Genomic DNA, 23,981 nt, shown 5'->3' on the forward strand with positions numbered 1-23,981 from the left:
ACAGCCCAGCAAATGTTGCTTCCTGAGCTATACTGACGATTGTTCATTACTCCCTCCCTCTTTGCCGGCCGGCCTGCCTGCCTGCCTTCAGCTCTCCTCCTTCCTATACAAGCGCTGCATGTGTGCACCATTCTCTCGATGTAGCCTGCCCCCTCCCCCTTGTATACACGCACACACACACGCACAAACACACGCACACACACACACACGCACACACACACACACAGAAACTGATGCAAGTTCCCTTATCTGCCAGAGCCAGTTCCTCCATTTAAGATGCTGACTTGTTTACGTAGACGCGACAAGTGATTTTTTTTTAATTTATTTTTTTCGCAGCTCCGTTTTCCCACACTGGTGCGAGGCCTTCTCTTCTTTCTCCATATGCCTTCCTTGATGGCAGGTGCATGACCTCTGGCTCAGCTGATTTGTGCTCACCGCACATGCTCGGAGAGGGGCTTGACTGACTTTCTGGGTGAGGGTGGGGAGGGGGAGGTTAGTTTTGTAGATGGCTGGAAGGTGAATACTTCGGAGAGGACAGAGAGAAGGAGGAAGAAGAAGGAGAGGAGGAGGAGAAGGGGTCAAGCATGGAGCTATAGGGACGCCGTGCTCAGATGCCGGGCAGGAGGAGGACGAGGCCGCGGAGAGAAAGCAGCCGCAATGAACAAGACCAAGAGGTAGAACACAAACAAATAGTGTATTAAAATGTTGCGTGCGTGTGTGTGTGTGTGCAGAGGTTTTGAGGTCATGACTCATATGGTGCATGGCAGTGTGGTTCTAAAAAGTGTTCATTTGTTTGGGGGTTTTTGTGTTTGCATCAGCCATTTTAGTGTTGCCGTGCAATAGTAGTTTCATCGGACAGGTTACACACACACGCACACGCACACACTTCACTCTCAAAACTGACCTGCTCAGTGTGAAGTCAAGGTGTGTTTGTTTGAATGGGAAGCTATTCTGTTGAATAGATGGGAACAGGTGCATATACCGGGTTCCATGTGCCTTCTAGTGGAATAATTGTTCTGCCTTATACAGCAAAAATCCGCATATAATTGACAAAAAAAATAAAAAAAAAACCGCTGATGAACTGCCAATATAAGTTAGGGTTGAAAAAAGAAAAAAATAATTCAATTTAAAAAAATGAAAAGTAAATACAGCAAATCCAGGGTCCAACGAGTTGGCATAAAACGACGAACAACCAACATTAAAATACAGTCGCATAGTGTGCATGAAAAATAATACGATACCAAGTCACTGTCACTTTGTGCACAGTTTGAACATTAACACGGCACCTAAATATTAGAAATTTGTACTCTAAGTTGAAATACAACCGAACCATACTTGGGCAGTGATTCTTTCAAGTACCACTAGAGTGAACCCGAGTACCACATTTTGAGAATTGCTACTCTTAATTGTCCATAAATAGGATTGTAAATGCTAATCAAGCTAAGCACTATGAAAACTATATGGTATTTTTTTCATGATTTATTTATTTAGGCTTTTGATGTTACAACAGGAAACCTTTCCGTCCTGCTTTGAGACTTGTTTTGCTGCTATTGCGGTTGTGATCGCAGCTCTTATCAGGTGGCGCGATCGACTCGTCGTAATGATGTGTAACACCTCAGTTTAAACCCTCATTGCGCAAGGGACCATGCAGTGTACTTTTCAATACTGTGGATGGATATTTTTGGGCCGTTTTTATTTTGAATCCAACGTGCGCTGCAAAAACTAAAAATGTTCCCCACTCAAAAAACTTTCTTACCAGGCAGTTTTTTAAGAGCATTTGTTTCCTTAAAAAATCTAAATAAGCAATTCTAAGTTTTTGAGATGTCATTACTGACTATGAATCAGTTTATCTTAAACTAAGCAGTACAGTAAGTCTACAGGTGTTGGCACGAAAACGCTAGTTTTAAGACATCAATGTTTTTAGGCAAACTTTTATGATCTCTCGGTAGATCATTTTGCTCAATTAAATAAATTGTTATTACTTTTTCTTTCCAAGCGTAGTTTTTTGCAGTACGACCGTTTGTGTATGAGGAAGAAGCATCAAGAGTCCATTTATGAAATCGTTCATAAAAGACTGTGGCTGTATTTATGTGCTGCTAGTAGGCCATTTTTATGGCACTTACATGAAAAATAAAACTTTTTTTTTCTTCTCTGACCCCGCCCCCAATTTTGCTGCTGAAGACTGGACATTTCCCCAATGTGGGACAAATAAAGGTTATCTTATCTTATCAAAATAAAAAGCCTGGGCAGAACCACCAAACTTATCACTTAGACAATTTATCTTGACCTTAAGTCATCTTGACCACATGTGTAATTGCATCTGATGGAGCCTTAAAGCTTCAAAAATCAGTAACTTTCTTTTCGTTTACACCAGTCACGTAAAACTTGGACATGGAAAAAAAATAATAAATCTGCAGTGGGAGCCTCGCTTGAAACCCTTTTCTTCTACATGTTTACACTTCGTGTAGTTTGGTGTCAATTTCTCATAATTCCCAATGACCCCCACCCTGCATCTCTTCTCCAGAAAGCGACTTCACAAGGAGGCGCAAATTCCCCATTAAAAAATGCCACTGATGTACAGTACATGCCGTGCTATGACGCAACAGAAAACCATTTCGTATAGCCTGTGCGGCCTCACACTATGGATTGAACACAACTTGTACAGCAACACATATAGACAGACAATATAAGAGTACTCACAGTCATATATTCTTGATCCTCTGCAAATAACCACTCACATTATCGCTGTAATGATGAGCTCACAGAGGAGTTGTGACATCTCAAAGAACAATCTCTCTTATAATGCCCCCATAGGGCGAAGTCAGACATACCAGAAGAAGCAGTAGCAGTCACAAGATGCAACAGGGAACAACGGGTTTATTTATTTGTAATCCTATTGAATGATGTCATTGCTGTATGTTTTTATAAGGGACAATATTGTAGAGTCCTTTGAGTTTACTCGCTCACTCACTAATCGAGTTATTGTGTATTACATATTACATGCCAAATGTTTCCCCTAATATCCATCATCATTGGTTTTATGCACATTAAGTGTGATGTTGAAAGGGTAAGAAGTGTCCCCTTCATGCAGGTTGTGAAGCGAGGGCTGAAAAGGGGCCAGGTGGCGGGGGTGTGGGGTAGGGGGACGTGGGCAAACAATCCCTGCCTTCAAAGTGGTTTCAATTAATCAATTAAGGACAGAAAGCGAGGAATTTGCATATCCCTCGGCCTGTGTAGAAGCAGGAGAGGGAGGGCGGCAGCGTATTGGGCATTTGTTGTGGCTCTGTTGCCGGGGTTCTGGCATAGATGGGAACAAGAGAGGGGGGTTTCCAAAGGGGAAAGAAAAGAGGAAGCAGTTTTCCAACTTGAACTGCGTGCAGGGGGATGAAGAAAGAAGAAAGGCGTCGGGGAGGAAAAGGTGAACGACTTCCTCAGTCACAACTCCATTCAGAGCCACGCAAGTTAATTCTTAAGATATTTCTCACCTGCTTTGTGTGTGAGAGAGAGAGAGAGAGAGAGAGAGAGAGAGAGAGATGTACCCACAAGGGGGAATACCCAAAACCAACAGCATCTCGAAAAAACCAAATGAGTCCCATCTTGTTCACCTTTGCTCTGAGTCAAAAAGTAAAGCGAAAAGGTCAAAAGATTTGCTCACCAAAGGAAAGCTTATTTTGAAGTGTATCTGTGAATTGTCATATCAAATGTGTGTTCATCCTTAAGGTGTACTGGACCAATGCCACTCCCAGTTGAATTCACGGTCAAACATAAGAATAACACTGTGCGTCTTTGAAACAACCAAATGTCTGAGCCTTTCAGTCTGCTAGCTTGACGCTAGCGCAAATTGGCCTCAACAAAAACGTTAGGGTTTTTGTTGAGGTGATGTTTTAAAACATTGGGTGAAATTTCAGGACGGACTTAAAATGCCTTCAGATATGAAATTAATTTGTCAGTCTCTAAACTTTTGAATGTCCAAGTGCTGAGTGTTTCACTACTTTTTGCACAATTATCTGCTCAATCGCAAAGAGCTGAACGGGGAAATTTATAATGTGAACATTTCCAATGATGTCCATTTCTGCTGCAACCCGCTGATGACACTGTGACTCTAGAAGACAGGGATTACTCATTTAAACGATGGAGGGGGCTACAATTTTGCATCACCGCTTGAGGGTGGGCCACATGGGACCACACCTTCCCAAACCAGATGTATGACATATTTTTTACATATGGACAACATTTTTACATATGGGCAAAATACATCTGTGCGTGGATGGATGGATAGATGGATAGATAGATAGATACTGTGACTTTTTTTTAGGGCTCTCATGTATAAATATCACCATTCCAGGATGGCACAAAACTGCTGAACAGTATATTCAGTTCATTTTATGTTTTTTTTTTTCACACCAAAATCAACTACCGGTAACTAAAATTCAATAATTAAGGTACTATGTTTGTCCTGCATATCATTCTGAATCCGCAAAAATGTATTCGGCCTACTCATGTTGAAGTATAGGGCAGTATATGACCTGCTGAAAGCACAACCAAGCCACGAATGCCATCTCGTGTGAATGGTGATGTTCCAACTTAAAATTATACAGTGGGAGTGCGCTATTCGCGGGGGTGATGGGCCGTGCCAGACCAAGAATAGAAAAGCCCGGCGTACAATTGATGCCCGTTTAATGCATCAGGGGAAAAAATTTAGACACACACACATATACATATACACCTGTACAAGGAAAAACACTTAGAAACCTCCAATATACATTTTTCATACAACTGGAGGTTTGCCCCCTGCCACAAAAATACAAAAGTAGGAAAAAAAAGAAAAAAATATATAAAAGTAAGAAAAAAAACTGAAAAAAAATTCCATTTGAAAACATATTTGAAAAAAAATCCACCAATAAGTGAGGGTGCCAAGATGAGAGTATTCAGGTTATCCCGTGTAGTTGTAGAAATGTTTAAAACTCCCGCCACAAAAAAAAAAAAACATGGGGAAAAAATGTCTTCTATTTATTTATTTTTTTTCTAATTAATCAAGTGGCTACTCAGAGAGTGGTCGCATGCAGGCTGCCAGTTGCCCAGCCCCGCTCTGAGATCCGTGGCCACTTCCCGTTTGAAGCCTCACAGTGATGACATACTGTTGACCAACTGTTAGCAGTCTTCTTGGTCTCATGACATGAAAATTAGGACCTGATGGATTAATCAACCCATATTAGCCTCTTACAAATTGACAAAGATCAGACGATTTTTTTTGGCTGATTTCTTTCCCCATATTAACACCAGACAAAGATAATGACATTCAAAAAGAATTTTGTAATTGACGATTTTTGATGAATTTTCTGGGTGTTATTGTTATTATTATTATATATAAACATGTATATTATTTTCTAGGAAATGTACTGTATTAGCCCATTCGTGGATCAAACACTTGTGAATTTGGCAGTGGGACATTCAAAAGCTACATTTTGTTCACTGATAAGGTATTTACAGATCATCGGAAAATTTTACCCATAAACTGAAAAATCCATAACTTTTTGTGAGTAGTGTACACGGATTAACTTCAGATTATTTCAGATTGTTACTTTGCTGTGCCGCTGTCCTTCCTGCAGCCGAAATATGAATGCAGTCATCAGTGGATCAACATGTAATATTTCGCTACTTGGGTAAATATATATCGAGGCGTGTGTGTGTGTGTGTGTGTGTGTGTGCGTGTGCGTGTGTGCATGTCTGTTGTGCGTAAAAGAAAGGGATGTAGGTCTGGCCATTCAGGGAACTTGTCGTCATTTCTCTGCAGTCACCCAGTTTCCTGGTAATGTCACAATATTAGTTAGCAGCAGTACGGTTGCACACACGCACACACATTTCTACACATTATGCAGGGCACACTGGAGCCATACAAATACAGATACAGGCCATTTGATTAGGTAAGCACGCACAGAGTTGGACAATATTCGACTCAAATCACAGTTTGAGTTACAATATAGTCAACTACAACTGCACGATGTCTCAATCAGAGACTGAATAAATACAGATAGCAATCTATTTGAATAATTAAGGTGGCTGCATTACCCGTTGTCAAATTGCTGAATCTGAATGGAATTGTTTGAAGCGTTTTTGTCGTTTCCTTGGTTTTTTGATTGCTTGCAAGAAAAGCCAGAACACCATTTTGGCAGTTTGTAGGTCAATATAATGTTAGGGTTGCGATGATTATAATAACACTTGTGAAGGAACAACAGAGTATTAACAGTTTAACCCCCACACTGTCATGGCTGGAGTTAATATTGTAAAAATATTGTATATACATAAATACTTATTCTTTTATTGCTAAATAGTGCACAAAATATTCTATATGGTTCGCTTATTTGATCCCATTTATTTATTTTACAAATGTACAAAACAAAATGAAACAAAATCTCACTGTGTTGCATTTCTTCCCCTTTCTTTTCTTAAATAAAGTGCACAAAATCATCCCCCCCAAAATGTAAAAATAATTAAAAGTGGGAAAACAATTCTTGAATAAAAAAAATCAAATGTATTTTAAAATGTATATTTTTTAAATGTGAACATAACCATATTAAATCACATGATTTATTCATTCATTCATTGATCCTCCTGGTAGACTATTAAGAAACAACTTCTGATGATTTAAAAAAAAAAAAAAAGAAAAAAACATGGATTTATTCTTAAATAAACAAGTGTACACAATTACACCAAATTAATAAGAATGTAATTTAAAATGAAAACATTTGTAAAATGTACCACATCTTTTATTTACTTTTTTTCCATAAAGTTATTTTGTTTCCATTTCATAACAAAAAAGTTGGATCACATTTTAATTTTTGACTTTCTCCCCTCATCAAGTGTCAATGTCATATTTAAACTTTATTTTGCAACTTTATTTTCTTTTTTGGCAAAAAAAAAAAAAAAACACAATTGAAGAAATGTGATGATTCTTATGGCATTGAATTTGTTATCGGAACGGGTTTATTTTCTCGAAAACGTTCTACTTCTTAATCCCTGGGGCATTAAGGAGCAACAGTATGCTTAATATGTGGGAAAGGCAGGTGGAGGGCCTTGGAAAAATTCCCTTGCCCCAAACTTTCAAGACTCCCCCTCCCCTCGCTCTCGATCACGCTTGGCGTGGCTTGATGTTGTGACCGCACTTTGCTCTACTTATCTGTCGCCTACTTGTTCTCAGGAAGCCCAACTGTGAGAGTCCTGGTGTGCTCAAGAGCAGGAAGTCACCGCGGCAGAAAGTGCCGCACAGACGCAACACATGTCCCAGTCCCCAGGACATCAGTCGGGCCCTCCAGGCCCCCTCGTCAGCCCCCAGCGCCAGCGTGGCCAGCCTGGATGAGCTCATACTGCGCTGCCTTGGCTGCTTTGGTCAGTCGCCCGCGTTTGATCCCAACACGGTTATGTAAAGGAGGGAAGTGGGCTACATAGAGAGTGGGGGGGGGGGGGGGGGGGCTGTGCAAGGGGGAGACTCAGACAATGGCGCTTTTTCTTCTGCTAAGGGATTCTCAAACTTTTGGAGTCCAGGGATGCCTTACATGGGAGAATATTTGCCTCATAATCCTCACTAAATAAGATTTGCATGTGGTCTCTTAAAAGCAATACGAATTATAAGGTTGACTATTTTTGAGAGGAAAAAAAAGTACCCTTATCAGGATAACAAATTTATTCGGGAAAAAGGTGTTATGTTTTGAGGGTAATGTCATTTTTTTCAGGAATGAAAAAGTTACAGGTTGCGAAGTCAAGTTCAAAGATATTTTGTCTTGTAAGACACGCAAAAAAAAAAAAAAATATATATATATATATATATATACACACACACACACACACATATACAGTATATATACAGTAATCCCTCATTTATCGCGGTTAATGGGGACCAAAACCCCCCGCGATAAACGAAAATCCGCGAAGTAGCAACCAATAAACATATACAGGTAAAAAAAAATTTATATACACTATATATATATATATTTTTTTTTTAAGTCCGGAAAAAGTCCACAAACGGTCCGTGAGAAGCTGCAAAACAACACAGAGTCACACAGAGCAACATATGCAGTACAGTAAATATATATATATATATACTGTATTTATTTTTTTTAATGAAAATGTTTGAAAAAATCCGCGATGCACTGAAGCCGCGATAAACGAACTGCGAAATAGCGAGGGATCACTGTATTTTATATATATATATATATATATATATATATAACTTGACTTGACTTGATATATATATATATATATATATACTGTATATATGAGCAGTTCGACATTAAATTTGGGGGGTGATAACCGATCCTGCGTTATTCAGGGAAACAACTATGAATTTGCGTTTTTTTCGTTTGTTTTTTATCCTCGCTTGTTCCATCCATCTATCCATCCATTTTCGGATCCGCTTATCCTCACAAGAGTCGCGGGCATGCTGGAGCCTATCCCAGCCGTCTTCGGGCAGTCGGGCTGAAACGGTTGCGGGACAATCGCAGGTCACATAGAGACGAACAACCATCCGCGCTCACACTCACATCTCGGGACAATTTAGTGTGTTCCATTAACCTCGCACGCATGTTTTTGGAATGTGGGACGAAACCGGAGTACCTGGAGAAAACTCTCACTTTTTCTTTTTAAGTGAATATAATGAGCCTCACGTACACTGGTCAACACAATTTTGCTAAATGTTTAAATCAGAAAGGCAAGTAAACTTTTCTCTTTTTTTGCGCTGATTCTGAGACAGCTCTTGTTTTTTTCCTCTAGCTTGTCCAGTTTTCATAAGGATGATAATAAAACAATATAATATATTTAGTAGTATTTATCAATCAGACCCAGAATAGCTTTATTGTCAGTGACCCCTCGGGCACAAGATGCAACAAAGACACAACCCATCCAAGAGACACAGAAAAACAACGACCAACCGGGGGATACAGAACGAGAGTCTGACGGGTCACCTTTTACAGCTCCCCAAATTCGCAGATGTAAAGAAAACCATAACGGTTGACAACCCCAGACTGAGCTTCTGTCAGGGGAGGACAGTATGGAATTGGAAAAAAAAACAAAAACCTCAACAAACTGGCATGCATTAGTACGTGTCACACGGGGTAGCACATGTGGAGCTGGGGAGTGTCAGTGTCAAAATAATACGTCATAATCATCCAAAGTTACAGCTTGTGGTCCCCCGGGGGCTCCAAGGACCCAAGTTTGACAACCACCGTGCTGAGCAACTCACCCATTTAAGCTCTTCACTTTTCAACATGGTGATCAACTCATAATCAGAAAGATGATTTGGGTTTTTCCCTGCCCACCATGTCAAAACGTCGCCGCTTAGACTGTTATGATCATTTGATTCAGTGCCAGATACATTCAATTACAATTTCCTTGGTGGAGGTAAGGGCCCATCATAACAAGGCTAAATCTATGTGTTGCGCTTCTACGTCAGATTCAGAGGGGAAGCTGTGCAGCCCGCGAGGGTCCCAGATGGTCCACATGACGCTGATGATGCACAGTTGGGTGGTCTCGTCTCAGACCTTCGCCCAGAAGCTCCTCGCCTTATATCCTGATGGTCACACGGTGGTGCTGCTTGATGAAATCTCAGTGAAACTCATTTAAACACAGCTTATAAGCACGTGGTGATGGTATTTTTTGATATTGAAAAATTTGTCTACGTAGTTAACGGTTCACCAGTACACAACAGCCAAATTTTACACTCTCATTTACCGACTCCCACGTCACTCACCAGGCAAGGCCCCGCCTTTTAAAAAAAAACACATACATTCAAAGTCACAGATAGTCTAGGGTTGAATGTGTGAATGGTGTCCATGAGTAGGCCAAAAAAAAGAAACCAACAAAAAAAAAAGAAACACAAAAGAAATTTCCAGTTATGTTGATGAGACTCAACTCTACATTTCGGTTTCTCCTGATGAATTTATTATTTAATTGAGTTAAAATGTAATCAGGATGTCGTATTTTACTTTGCTGAATCCAACCCAAGCATGTAATGTGGGTGCATTTAGTTCCTTGAAAAGGTTTTTCCCCCTCTATATTTCAGTTTTTTTATTTTTCTAAAATGTATTATACAATATTAAAACATATTTTCAGATATATTTATACAACTATATATATCACTCTTATACGTGTCAAAGCAAGCAATCATAATAACTCACAAAAACAAGTTTTTGGAAAAAATTCAATCATGTTGGAGAGTTTTTAAGCGTGAGTTGGCAGTTACAGGTCGTACTACAGGTCGTCCAGGCTCTGAAGCGGTGAGGCAGCCCCAGACCATGACACCACCACCACAAGCTTTTGTTGTGATGTTCCTTCGGTCATATGCTTTGTTAATTCTACTTAGAAATGTAAGATTCACCTCAGAAAAAGTTCAACCTTTTTCTCGTCAGTCCACAGAATATTTCTCCACAAGTCTCCGAGATCATTGAAACGAGCATTCACGTTCTTTTATGTTTGCATTGGTTTTCACCTTTGCTTCAAAATAACTTTGTAACCTTCTCCAGATGTTTTTTTTCCCCCCTCATTTGTTCCTGAATTTCTTTACACCATGGTATGATGCATTTATTTTTGAAATTTTGAAGCTTCATTCACTTTGTCTGACAAGTCATTTCTTGACTCAACAAATATGCCAGTAATTTGGCCAAGGCGTGGCCGGGGAAATTGAACTCATCTTTCCAAAAACTGTGGTTCATCACAGTTCACTTGTGATTGAATGAAAGCAGGGCATTTCATTTTTCACGTTATGCCAAGTAAGGTAAAAATCATCATTTGGAAACTGCATCTGGTATACTTGGGTTGTCTTGGTGAGATGTCAAAATCATCAAGTGTGATAAATATTCCCTCAAAAATCTGGATGGAATGTGCTCTCCTTGACTGTCTCTCACGTACAAGGACTGCCCCCCTGACAAGAGAGGCCTGAGGCGGGGTCAAGTGTGTCACCTGGTCAGGTGAGCAAGAACGACTCCAGTCCTGACAGAACCGGTTCTCTCTCCCGCCCTGTTTTGTGCTTCCTAAACACGCTTTCCTGTCGCGCCATGACGGCCAGGACCTGGATCGGCCAGTTCCCCGCCGTGTTCGAGGCCGACCCCCTTCTAGAGCAGACCATGGGGGACCTATGGGCATTGGTGCGCTCGGATGGGGAGGAGGCACAGATCATCGACACGTCCTGCCTGTGAGATTTATTTATTTATTTTGACTACACTCTTTCTCTCTGCGCGGGCCTGTCTTTAAATAAACATTCACGTCTTGACTTGCACTTTCGGTGTGGATTGGACACATTCTCAATGCGATAGTGGAAGTTTTCCCCATGTCAATGTTTACCGTCAAATGTACACTCGTTTTGATTATAATACATTTACAACAACGTCTTCAGCATTGAGCCAAGTCGAAAAATCGAACAAAACTGTCGCATACTGTCGGGCATATGTCGTGAAATAATTAGGATCTTTACTCACAAATTTACTTGCTCATATGTGTGCGTTCCATTGCTTTGTCTGTTGTATGAACAGCAAAGGTAGCGTATTTGTCATTAAAAAAAAATAATTGCAAAATGTTTACAATAGCACAAATGTTGGGCTCAAGATTAGTAATTGTCTTCACCGTGTGGTGTACTGTACATAAAGCGCTATGTAAGTCCTTTTACCATATCAATATTCCAAAAAAAAGCACACAAAAAAACCAACAACAACAAAAGATTTCCCTAAATCCCTGGTGCTCCCTTAAATAGCCATCACTGCTAATCAGTGCTCACTTCTTTCATACGGACAAATTCACTGGTCCATGTTCATCTTGAAAACACTTATTGGCAAGACCCCACCCAATGCTCACCACACACACTCTCTCTCTCCCAGCGGTTTTACAAAGCTCTTCATTGGCAAAGTCGGCACAACTTTGGGTTCATCGTCTTTTCAATTTTCTGCCCAATGAGAAGCTGTTATCAGTTGTCTTACCTGGATAAATAAAAGTGAAATAAATAAATGGAAAAACCTCCATGATTCAATTTAGACTAAATAGTCGTGAGTTCGAGACTGTACATCTTGATGATGTGCTTATAATTCTTAATTGTAATTGTGTGTGCATAAGTGGGCTTCATTGAAAACTCACAGGTGGCAAAGTCAAGGCCCACCACGTCATCTGATGTGGCCCTCCGAAAGAAAATCATGCGTGTCAACTTGCATGATCCTTGCTAAAATCTGGACCAAAATGTCAAATTGTCATGAATAATAAATGATGAGATTTTGCAATAATTTTGTTTCCCTGTTTACACTCACTTATACACAATAATTGACTATTGTAGTTGACTGATTTCAAAACGAGTAATAGATCAAATTTGGTGTGTACAAGTAATAATGCGATGAGACAACATTTTTGTGGTTTCACTGCTGGCCCTGTGAAGGAAGACATCAAGACTCCAAAGTGGCCCGCGACAAAAATTCATTTGACACCCCTGCTCTAAATCTTCATACGATACATTAATTAGTTGAAGATAAATTTTTAGAAAATGTGTTCATTTCTAGACTAGGTCGATTTTTAAATAATGCCGAGTTCATTTATAGATTCATTTAAAGAGGTTTGTGGAAAAAAAGAAAACATGTTGGCTTTTTGAGCTTAATTAGCCAATGATGTTCAAGCGAGCAAACACATACGTCAGGTGTACTTTCTCAGACTTGTTAGCGATGTTTCCAAAAATGTATTTGGTTTTCGTGAAAACACACTCGTGCGGTAGCTTTGTGAAAAACTGTTTTGTCTTTGATGTTGACAAAGATTAGCATCATCAAGGACTAAATTCTATTTCTATTCTCTTACTGATCAGTGCTGTTGATTAACAGGTGGTCAGTCCAGTGCGGATGGCTCTAAATCAATGTTTAACCCGTCTTTTCCCAGAAGCCCCCACGTGAACGTGTCACAGGCCCCCTCGCCCTCCATGAAGAAGAGGAAGGTGTCGCTCATCTTCGACCACATGGAGGCCGACGAGATGGCCGAGCACCTCAGCTACTTGGAGTTCAAGAACTTCTGCAGCGTTTCGGTGAGACCGCCCACCGACTTCAGTATTTATTTTTCTAACTTGAGTTATCAAAATGGATAAATTCCTTTTTACTTTTGCCCTTCAGTGAAATTCAGTCCGTACGCTTTACTTTAACGGTAATAGGCACAGAGAATTGCCGCAAAAAATTATTCTCAATATAATGGGTCAATTTTAAATCCATATCCAAACTATAAACGTATGAGTTTACTCTAATAGCTTACAGATGATTTGATTTTGAAAATATGGACCAGCAAAAACACATGAGGCTAACACCACTTAGCTCTTGCCCCACGTACCAAATTTTCATCAAGATTAATCAAGTCAATATATTCCTGACATTCCTGACAGAGCATAAAAATGTGCCACTTGTTGAAATGTTTTACGGATATCAGAGAATAGGTTCCACATAAAAGTAACGCAAATAGGTGAGTTTGTGTAGAGCAAGCGCCGACCGAATACAGGGGCCCTACTTTTGTTGACGGGCGCAGGTGCACTCAGCATAAAGACTGGTGCATTATTTCATGCTAATTTTGATAGTGGCTGTCACAAAGATGCACAATCTGATGTGGAAAGCGGTCTCACGGTGGCCAACTTTACATCACCGCACTGAATTTAAGGGGAAGAAGGGGAGCCCCTTCGATTGGGCGGAAATCAAGTAGTCCGCGTTCGCTCCCACAATAGTGCAGGCGGCCATTTTCTAATTACAGGAGTTTACAAAAACACCAGAAGAAATACAACTTCACTCATTCTCACAGTTAAACTGCACTTTGTGCTACACTTGCGCTGGGCACGAAAATAGGGCCCCAGCAGTTGAACCGGTATGGCGACTTCTTTCTTTTTTTTTTTTTTTTTTTTAAATCTGTACTTCTGCTTCAGTACCTAGTGTCAATACTGTTGTCACTTCTGATCATTTCAACATGTGTTTTGGTCAGTTCCTGGACTACCGCAGCTATGTTGTGCGCGGCTCGGTGCGGGACAACCCGGCTCTGGAGCGCTCCGTCATGATGTGCAACGGCGTATCCCAGTGGGTCCAGCTCATGATCCTCAGCAGGCACACGGCCCAGCAGAGGGCGCAAGTCTTCACCAAGTTCATCCACGTAGCTCAGGTGGGCCACAAGCGAGTCGTATGCAATTTCTTACTTCCGCGTGTTATTCGCGCGATAATTGCAGGGCTAATTTCTGATGGCTCCAATACATTTGTTGTAACTATTGGCTATTTCGGCAAAGCACTTTACATAAATAAGAAAAACGTTCAGCAAAATGGCAAAACATCATACAGTAGTTCGCTTGCAATTTAACCCTTTCAGGGGCAGCGGTTACTACAGTGGACAGCTTATCATGTTATCAGGGTGCATGAAAGGTCTTACTTAACTCTTCAAACCTTGCCACTATGACAAGCCATCGTATGAGTAAGCACACAATGTGCCATCGACACACTTTTGGGAAGGGTAAAAAACGCACTTGTCTTTCGCTTTCTCTGCGCACAATGTGGGCTGTGTCAGGTTGAGGTCACACTTTTGTCCTCGTTTGGTAAACACGCGGTGATCCACATTTCAAGTCTTTTTGCGCAAGGTGTTTACTGTATTTACTGTAAACATCTAGAGCAAAATTGTGTTTTTCCATGTCAAAATACACACTCACACACACACACACACACAAAAATAAACCCACTTATTTCACTGAGAGACAGAGAGAGAAAGAGAGAGAGAGAGAGAGAGAGAGAGAGAAAGAAAAAACTGTCTACATTGCGTCGTCCCTCCAGATCATTTCTTGGTCGATTACAGGGTACACTATTGTAGCTCTGATGTCATCGCTAATTCTTTTTTCTAACTCGCCTTCCTCCTTCGCCGACTTGTCCTCCTCCCTTTCTCGTTTCTTCACCTCTGTGTCTTCTTCCTGTCCCTCCTCTAATTCTCACTCTTCCTGCTCCCTCCATTGTACTCCACGCCGACAGTTTACCTGCGGCTTATTTCTAGTGCTCAGGCAGACTGCAAAGTGAACTAATGCTCTGAAGTTTTCTCCTGTGACAGTGTGGCTAGACACTTGGCAGAATCATGTAAATAAGAGCCATTTACAGTATATGCGTCTCATTTTGCAAGGAGTGTATAGATCAATTGGAAATGAACAGTGAATTGTGTGTGGCAAAATTATACACTCACTACAGCGCCGTGTTTGTGCTTTGAGTTTTGCAAACTCTGCGAGAGGTTTTGTGACGGATATGAATAGTTTTCGAAATGGTGCTACAAGAATCCCTGTTCAGAGAAAACAATTGTAATACTGTAGGAGCGACCGTAAAATGTACAAACCAACTATGATGGCAAAACACTTTAACGTCGTAACAAATTCATTTCACAACATGACCCGTTGGTGTGCGCAGAGACTCCGAGCCTTGCAGAACTTCAACACGCTGATGGCTGTCACTGGAGGCCTCTGTCACAGCGCCATCTCCCGCCTCAAAGACACGTACAACCTTTTGCCTCCTGACGTCACCAAGGTACCCTGATGGCTAACAGCAGCAATAAAGTCTTAGCCCCTTTCTTCGTAGACTTGATGCCAGACCAAAACAGAATAGACTACGATGACACTAGAACTAAACTACCCTCAACAAGGTTCAGCAACGAAACAAACAAGACTAGAAATGTATTTTTATTTTTAAGTGAGAAGAAAGTAGACTAGACTACGGCATGTTAGACCATAATGAGACGAAAATAAATTGGAGGAGGCTAAACAACTGGGCTAAACTAAATTAGGAGAGTCTAAACTAGGCTAGATTTAACATTACAAGGAAAAAAAATAAGTTAGAAAAAACTAAACTACAAAATACTAGACTACACTCGACTAGAATAAAAACTTTAAAGAAACTAAACTAAGCCAAATATGATAGCCTAAAGACTACAATAAACTGAATTAGGAGAGACTAGACTTGGCTGGATTAATTGGATACATCTAGTATAAAGGAGGCATTACTGGACTACACTAGTAAACATTAAACTAGATGAGACTAGACAAGGTTCATCAAAACTAATCTAGAGAAGACAGGACAGTTTGAAACAAAACTAGACTTGATGAGACGAGACGAGACAACACTGGACTAGACTTGAGTAGCCAAATCTAAACTACATTAGAAGAGACAAGACGGCACCGGACTAGTCAACCCTAGATGACAAAACAAGGATCAACAAAACTAATCTAGACAAGGTAGGACAGTTTGAAACAAAACTAGACTCGATGAGACAACACTGGACTAGACTTGAGTATCCAAATGTAAACTAGATTAGAAGAGACAACACCGGACTAGTCAACCCTAGATGAGACGAGACAAAACAACACTGCACTATACTTGACTTGACAACACTACTACATGAGACTAAAGACAAACTGAGACCAGACAATTTCCAACTACACTAAACGAAACTAAACAGATTAAAACAGGACTGAACCAATCTAAATTAGCAAAACTAAACTAGACAAAATAAAACTAAACCGACCAAAAGAATAAGCTACTTATCAAAACACAGACTAGACTCAAAGTATCTAAACCTAACAAGAGTACACAATACAAGACTGGTCTAAACTAGACTGGATTAAACCAGAGTAAAGTGGACTACTACTCGTGTTCATTATTTCCTGCTGTTAAAACAAGAACCCTTTGTCACAACGTCGTCAGGCACTCAGCGAGATGACGGAGCTCCTGTCGTCACGCAGCAACTACAGCAACTACCGCCGTCTATACGGCGAGTGCTCCGGCTTCAAGGTGCCCATTCTGGGCGTGCACCTCAAGGACCTGATCTCCCTCAACGAGGCCCTGCCCGACTATGTGGACGGCGATAAGATCAACCTGAGTAAACTGCAACATCTCCACAGCAACGTCAACGATCTCCTGGAGCTGCACAGACTCACGCCACCGTTCGAGGCCAACAAAGACTTGCTGCATCTTTTGACGGTAGGGGAACCAGTCCTGAGACCAGATCCCAACCAGGAGTTCCGTTGGAACATCGCCAATGATGTCTTTAATGCTTCAGCTCTCTCTAGATCTCTACTACACAGAGGACCAGATCTATGAACTCTCCTACACCAAGGAACCCAAAAACCCCAAGATCCAGGTCAGTCACCTTCACCATCAACAAGTGTGGTATTCACAACAAGCAGCAGTTTGGCAAAAATAAAAATAAAAAAAGCCTTCAAGCTAGGTAATGGCACTCCCTGGTCACATTTCCTGTCCCACTAAACGTAAAACCAAACGAATTACTCTAGATGTGTATTTAAAACAACACAGCTTTGCCTCAGGAAAGTGTGCTAGCTTAAACCTAAGAAACAAACAAAATGCTAACGGGTAGCATCAACAGTTAGTTTTAGAACACACTTTTTAAAGGAACAGTCCAAAACGCTTCATATCAAAAGGCTTAACAGCACTTCATGTCCCAAAAATGTGACCAATGTTTGACCTCTGAAAATATTGGATTGAAATGGAATGGATTTTATGGACGTTAAACCTTTTATTCGCCATTGGCGCTCACTCTAGAGAAGAAAAATGTACTGCAAATGCTGCGCCCTGTGACCAATTGTCACCAAAATTTATGTGCACATCTCTAGTCATGCCCACTTCAACCTCTCACAATATTAAAACGATCCCCCAATATTTTGGATTTCATTCCCGTTACGTTTATTTTTTTTATTCTCCATAGCAAAAGTGTAACGTCATTTGACGTCACAAAACTGCAAGCTGTCTTGACCAGCGTGTACATGGCCATGTCTACTCAAGCCTACTTCAACTGCTACAAATATGTGAACGATCGGGCAGTGTTTTGGATTTTATCAATGTTCTTTCTCCTCTCCTTAGACCAGGGGTGTCAAACTCCGTTTTATGTAGTGGACCACATTGTAGTTACGATTTCCCTGAGCGGGCCATTATGACTGTGAATTTTGTGAAATGTTTGATCACCTCCACATATTACATGTACAGTGCATCACAAATAGGTGGATAACTAGTGTTAAAATCAGAAGTCAAGAATAATGGTTGGTTAAAGTAGTAAGTACATAATGAGATAATGATTGCAATATCTACTGTATGTAATGAATGATTACATAAGACAATTACGAATTTTGGTTCAGACTTTAGTAAGCGTCATCGAAAGGTTGACATGCTTGATTTGCATGATGATATTATATCGTGTTATATTTTTTTTTAAAGATTTGGGAAAAAGGTGTCATGCTATCTCAATGTGTTCGTATGATTAGTGTGGGGATGTATCGACCTTTGCCACTCTTACTTTTGACAAGCACTTGCATGTTTGGTTTCGGCGTGTGGGCTGGGTCACTTTGCAAGAAAAGTGCACCGCAACTGCTACTCAACCACATCAAAGGGCCAAGTTGGGGTGTGACGCTGCGCGTGTGTGTGCCTAATCTTGTTTCATCCAATACAATACATCTTTATTGAGATGGCACTTTCACGACAACCGCAGCTGTAACTAAGCGCTTAACGGAACATTTTTCTTTGATGGCTGCAGCCCGTCACTCCAGTGAAACCGCCTTTGGTGGCAGAGTGGGGATCAGGGGTCACCCCCCGCCTGGACCCCGACACCATATCAAAACATGTCAAACAGATGGTGGATGTAAGTACAACACACATGAGGGACATCAGTCAGCATGACCTGCATTTGAGTGTGTTTGTGTGAGAGCTTTTCAAGTGTGTTTCAGTATTGGGGGATTTTATTTCATGTGATTTGACTTTCTGTGTATGAGGGTGTTTCAATTGTCTGAAAGAGACTTTGGTGTGTGTGTGTGTGTGTGTGTGTGTGTCTCACAGGAGTGAGTGTGAGAGCTTTAGTATATTATATGAGAGCTATTCAGTTTGACATGTGACATTTGTGTATGAGAGCGATTCAGTTCAGTGAAAGAGGATTTCAGTTGTATGTCACGGCGTTTTAGTGGGTGGGAGAGTGTTTAAGTAGTTATGTGAGAGTATTTTAGGATGAAGTGTGGGAGGATTTTAGTTTTAGGTTTGGGAGCATTTCAGGTGTGTTAATTAGAATTCAGTCTTGTAGGAGTCTTACAGTGGTGGTGTGAGAGCATTCCTTTCGCATGCGTAGGCAAAAAGAAACCAGTAGTTGTATGTGTGAAAGTTTCAGTGTGAGCAGAAACAAAATCAGCAGCTACTGCGACACTTTCAGGCTTCTTAAAGACTCTCACACACACAATTTAGAACACAATGCCATTGTCGTGAAAACCTTTCTCACACATACATGTAATTGAAAGAGAAATGCTTTCACACACACTACAGAAAAAACCCTCTCACTCTACTTGTATGCTTTCACATGTACAACTGAAATAGCTGCTCTCTCACTCACGACTGAAACGCTCTCTCTCTCTCTCTCTCTCTCTCTCTCTCTCTAACACACACACACACACACACACACACACACAGTTGGATTTCAGTTGGCTGTGTTAGAGGATTTCAGTTCTTGTGAGAGTGTTTCGGTAGAGGCAATCCTAAATTAGCAAACGTCACTGACGGCCACTCACACAATTATGCACACCAGATTTTCACTTCCTTATTAGCAGGTAGCTCAAAGGAGAAGTAGTCAACACACGCTTCTCTTTGTCGCCCCCTTCAGTCCATCATGAAGAACTATGACCACAAGCAAGACGGCTACATCCCGCTGGAGGACTTTGAGAAAATTGCCGCCAACTTCCCCTTCTCATTCTGCACGCAGCAAACTGACAGGTGACACTATTCTTATGACATCACGACAGCAGAGTATACACCTTAGAGTAAAGATTTGGCCACAAAACCTTCATTTTCAACAAAAATACAAATAAAAATGTCCTCCATTCTCAGGCAGGGTCAAATCAGCCGAGAGGAGATGACATCGTATTTCATGCGCGGGATGTCGGTTTGCGCCAAGCTGGGCTACAACTTCAACGATGCGCACAACTTTCACGAGATCACGTACAAGAGACCCACCTTCTGCGACACCTGCGGTGGCTTTGTCAGTCTTTTACATCAATCCAGAGAAAACACAAATACAATTTGAAATGAAAAAAATAAATAAATAAATCACACTACTGTATCGTGTTACAGCTGTGGGGGGTCATCAAGCAAGGCTACCATTGCAGAGGTAAGTACACATCTCTTCCATTCATTCCATTTTAAAGAAACAGAGGCAAAATGGAGTACACTGCTTGACCCCCAAAGGATAATTGAAAATAATAATAATTCAAGCTAATGAGGGTTTTGGGGACGATTGTGTCTAAGGTCCCTAAAATACGTTATAAACTCATACACATTTTAAAAATCTGGTGCATATTTGACGATGTTAAAACACCCAAGAGAGTAATTGTGATTTACTGTATATACGAATAATAATTAAAGCGACAGAGCCTTGAGAAAGAGCAGCTTCAAATAAAAATGGTTGATAATCTCTGGGACAATAGTTCAATTTTTGCTCAGATAAACGTTTGAGGAAAATCTCGTTTTGAGTATCTTAAAACCACCAAAAAAAATCATAGTCATACGAATAATTAAAGCTGCAAATGCCATTAAAAGTGCACCTTCAAATCAAAATGGCCGACTACTTTGGCACAGCTAAAACCCTTATAAATTATTGCCTGTATACATGTGTTTGCAAAATATGGGTGGTTTTTACACTCAGTTGAAACCATTTGAAGTGCCCCAGTGTGTTGAACACTATCTGCTCTTTCTTGATTTTCCTGAATCTGGTCATGAATTTTTGAGTAAAGTCTACCAAAAGTATAGGAGCAATAATAATAACAATAAAGCTACAAATCCCTGAACAAAACTACCTTCAAACCAAAATAGCCAACTACATATATTCACAGTCCCTAAAATAATTATTTGTGCAATTTTAGTTTTAGTTTCATAGATTCAAAAGCAGGTACGGGTCTTGGCAGGGCTTCAGTGCATTCACTCACCAATTGTTTGTTGAGACGAGGAGGTCGGGAAGTGGATTAAGGTGGATGGCTTGATGAGTGGAGAATATCCCAACTATCGTGGTCTTTACATGCTTGAAAATAACGTAAAATGTCAAAATAATGCGTTGAAGGTCAATTTATGCTTTAATGAAAAATTAATTAAAGCTTATCTAGCCAAGAGGCCTGCTTCCATGCACACAAACACGACTTCAGACAGCCATCTTACTTTTAACCCTTGACCCTTGCAAAGAGTGCACACCTCTAACTGCAGTAGCCATACTTGGCCAGGTGGGGGCACACTAGACAAAATCAACCAAGCTCCGTTCAATATTTCAACAGCAGAGCGGAACTATAGTGGAATGTAAATGTAATTGAAAAAAATAATAATTAAGGCTGTATTCCTCATCAGGGTGTGGGATGAATTGCCACAGACACTGCCGGGATCTGGTGGGGATGGAGTGCTTGAAGAAACACAAAAGCACCAGCGGCTCCTGCCCGTGCACCCCCGCCCCCGACTCCCGAGCCAAGGGGAGCGTGTGGAGTACTGGTAGGTGGACCCTCCGCGGACTTCCTACATTCTACCACATGCAAGTTGAGGGGTTCGTAGTTTTGTAGTGGATAGCTCTACTTTAAGAATGGGCAAAAGGAGAGATGGAATCCTTTGAAGGCAGCTTTTTTATTTTCCAACGTCTGCACCTGCGAACGAATGAACGAGAACACACCTTCTTTCGGTAACACAAACACTTCCTGGTTTCCTTCAGCCAATCGGACAATATCAACATAAACGTGTTTAAGCAATTATGAAACGGAATATAACCTAGGTAATTGTAGCACAAAAGAATATAATGCTCAAATATAAAATGAAAATAATAATTTAACATAAGTTTACACATGGGGGCGGCCCGGTAGTCCAGTGGTTAGCACGTCGGCTTCACAGTGCAGAGGTACCGGGGTTGGATTCCAGCTCCGGCCTCCCTGTGTGGAGTTTGCATCTTCTCCCCGGGCCTGCGTGGGTTTTCTCCGGGTGCTCCGGTTTCCTCCCACATTCCAAAAACATGCATGGCAGGCTGATTGGACGCTCTAAATTGTCCCTAGGTGTGAGTGTGGGCGTGGATGGTTGTTCGTCTCTGTGTGCCCTGCGATTGGCTGGCAAATGATTCAGGGTGTCCCCCGCATACTGCCCGGAGATGTCTGGGATAGGCTCCAGCACCCCCCGCGACCCTAGTGAGGATCAAGCGGTTCGGAAAATGGATGGATGGATGAAGTTTACACATGCAACAACAACCACCCACACTTGTGTCTCCCCACACCCTCGTCAGGTTCTGAGGATGAGGCCTTTGTGTTCCCCCATGGCAACGACTCAGAACACCACAAGGGCTGCACCCCCTTCAGGAAAAGCACAGACCCTGTAGGTCTGTGGGACCGCGCCACTCAGACAGACCCTGGGGTGTGGACCCCCCAGGAGAAGAAGGAGCGCCGGGTGTACAACCACAGCGCCCCTGGCCAGGTGAGACACTAAGCTAGTACCTGGACTTAAATTGAATATAAAGTCTACACACACCGCGTTTCAAATGCCAGTTTATTTGGATGAAAAAACCCCCAGCATAAATCACATCAACATTTTTTCATCTCAAATGAAAGAAAATATTTGAACAAGGGCAATTCAATACAAGCCACTGAGATAATATGCTTTCCCAAGTGAGCACACCCTCAGATAACTGGGGATCACCCAATGCCATTCAAACAAATCTAAAGAAATATCACTGTACATGGGACTCAGTGTGTGTGCGTGTGTGTGTGTCAGGCCAACACGCTGCCACCTCCCAGGAGTCGCGGGTGCTCCATGCCCATCTCCTTCCTGCATGAGAAACTGGAGGAGCTTCACCTCTGCAAGGAGAAGAGCCGGGAGCCCGATTGACCACAGGCAAAAGATGAACTTTCCTCCCCCTCAAATGGACAGCTTCATTGTGTTTTTGCTTCCCATTTAAATTAAGGACACTGTCAACTTGTTGTACTCTTGTCATGTTGTCTCTGGTGCTACATTTCTTGGAAATATCACGTGAGCAGTTTCCAGATCCAGGATTGAGTCCATGGAGGGAAATGAACACTAAAGCAGAATTCCCATTCATTATTATTTTTCCTAAGTGTGGCAGCTACCACAAAAATCTATTAGAGGAGACATGAATTTTGGTTTTGACCATTTAAAACGGTTCTCGTGTTAATTTCTGTGATTATTTTGGTGAAAATACCCCAAGGATGAAGAATTTAAAAAAAGAAAAAAAAATACTTTGACGAAATACGCCTGCTTTGAGGGGGCGGTTCTGTCTAGCCACCCCACATCACCCCCCCCCCCCCCTCCCATATGCCACTGAGCCAATGGCAAGCAGTTTCATTACCATGGCAACTATGGTGGGACAGAAGCCCCCCAAAGACAGTGAACGCATGGGCAGCACTTAATAAGCCACGAAGAACATTTCGTCAGTGTGCGATACGTGACTGTGGAACACAAACTTAAGTCATGCTGAACAAAAATATCAACACTTGTTTTTGCTTGATCTTGAGCTGAACTCAATTTTTTTCCGGTTTGCACGGAAACGGTTTCCTTTATATATACTGTTCAGAAATGTGAGTGAGCACATCTCCTTTGCCGAGATAATCCATCCACCTGACAGGTGTGTCCTTTTATCGTGGGCAGCCTAAGGCACACTTATTCCATAATCAGGCCGCCAAACTAGCATCGTGATTTGCCAACTGCCCGGCCAGATAGCTTGTCGGCAAAGGACACTAATTTGTATGTCAGAGATATAGGCCTTTTGTGGAAATATAAAGCCCTTTGCTTCAGCTCATGAAAAAATGGGAACAATAGGTTGGTGTTGGTTTTTTTTTTTTATAATAAACAAAATAAAGCAAACTCCCCCTTTAAGAGTACTGCATTCACATTTGTCATTAGCGGCCAGTCCAGGGTGTACCTCACCTCTTGCCCACATCAGCTGGGATAGGCTAATGATGACAA

The 23,981-nt window shown here is 41.4% G+C and overlaps 1 protein-coding gene across 2 annotated transcripts; it reads left to right on the forward strand.

The window, feature by feature from the left end:
• Positions 1–269: 269 nt before the first annotated feature.
• On the forward strand, positions 270–23,891 carry rasgrp4 (RAS guanyl releasing protein 4). 2 transcript variants are annotated; one of them, XM_086126263.1, is made up of 17 exons: positions 270–674; positions 7,199–7,386; positions 9,446–9,557; positions 10,896–10,958; positions 11,057–11,182; positions 12,895–13,036; positions 13,969–14,142; positions 15,414–15,530; positions 16,704–16,979; positions 17,059–17,139; positions 18,544–18,648; positions 19,651–19,760; positions 19,875–20,025; positions 20,118–20,154; positions 21,378–21,515; positions 22,288–22,475; positions 22,773–23,891. In XM_086126263.1, the coding sequence occupies exons 1-17, from the start codon at positions 658–660 to the stop codon at positions 22,884–22,886; spliced, it is 2,139 nt and encodes a 712-aa protein (XP_085982389.1). In that variant the 5' UTR covers positions 270–657; the 3' UTR covers positions 22,887–23,891. The 2 variants fall into 2 exon arrangements, with proteins under 2 accessions (XP_085982389.1, XP_085982388.1); XM_086126262.1 differs by lacking the exon at positions 270–674 and adding an exon at positions 5,588–5,663.
• Positions 23,892–23,981: the final 90 nt, after the last annotated feature.

This window comes from Hippocampus guttulatus, chromosome 12 (assembly GCF_054856545.1).
Source record: "Hippocampus guttulatus isolate MCC_2025c chromosome 12, RoL_Hgut_1.0, whole genome shotgun sequence".
Classification (NCBI taxonomy): Eukaryota; Metazoa; Chordata; class Actinopteri; order Syngnathiformes; family Syngnathidae; genus Hippocampus; species Hippocampus guttulatus.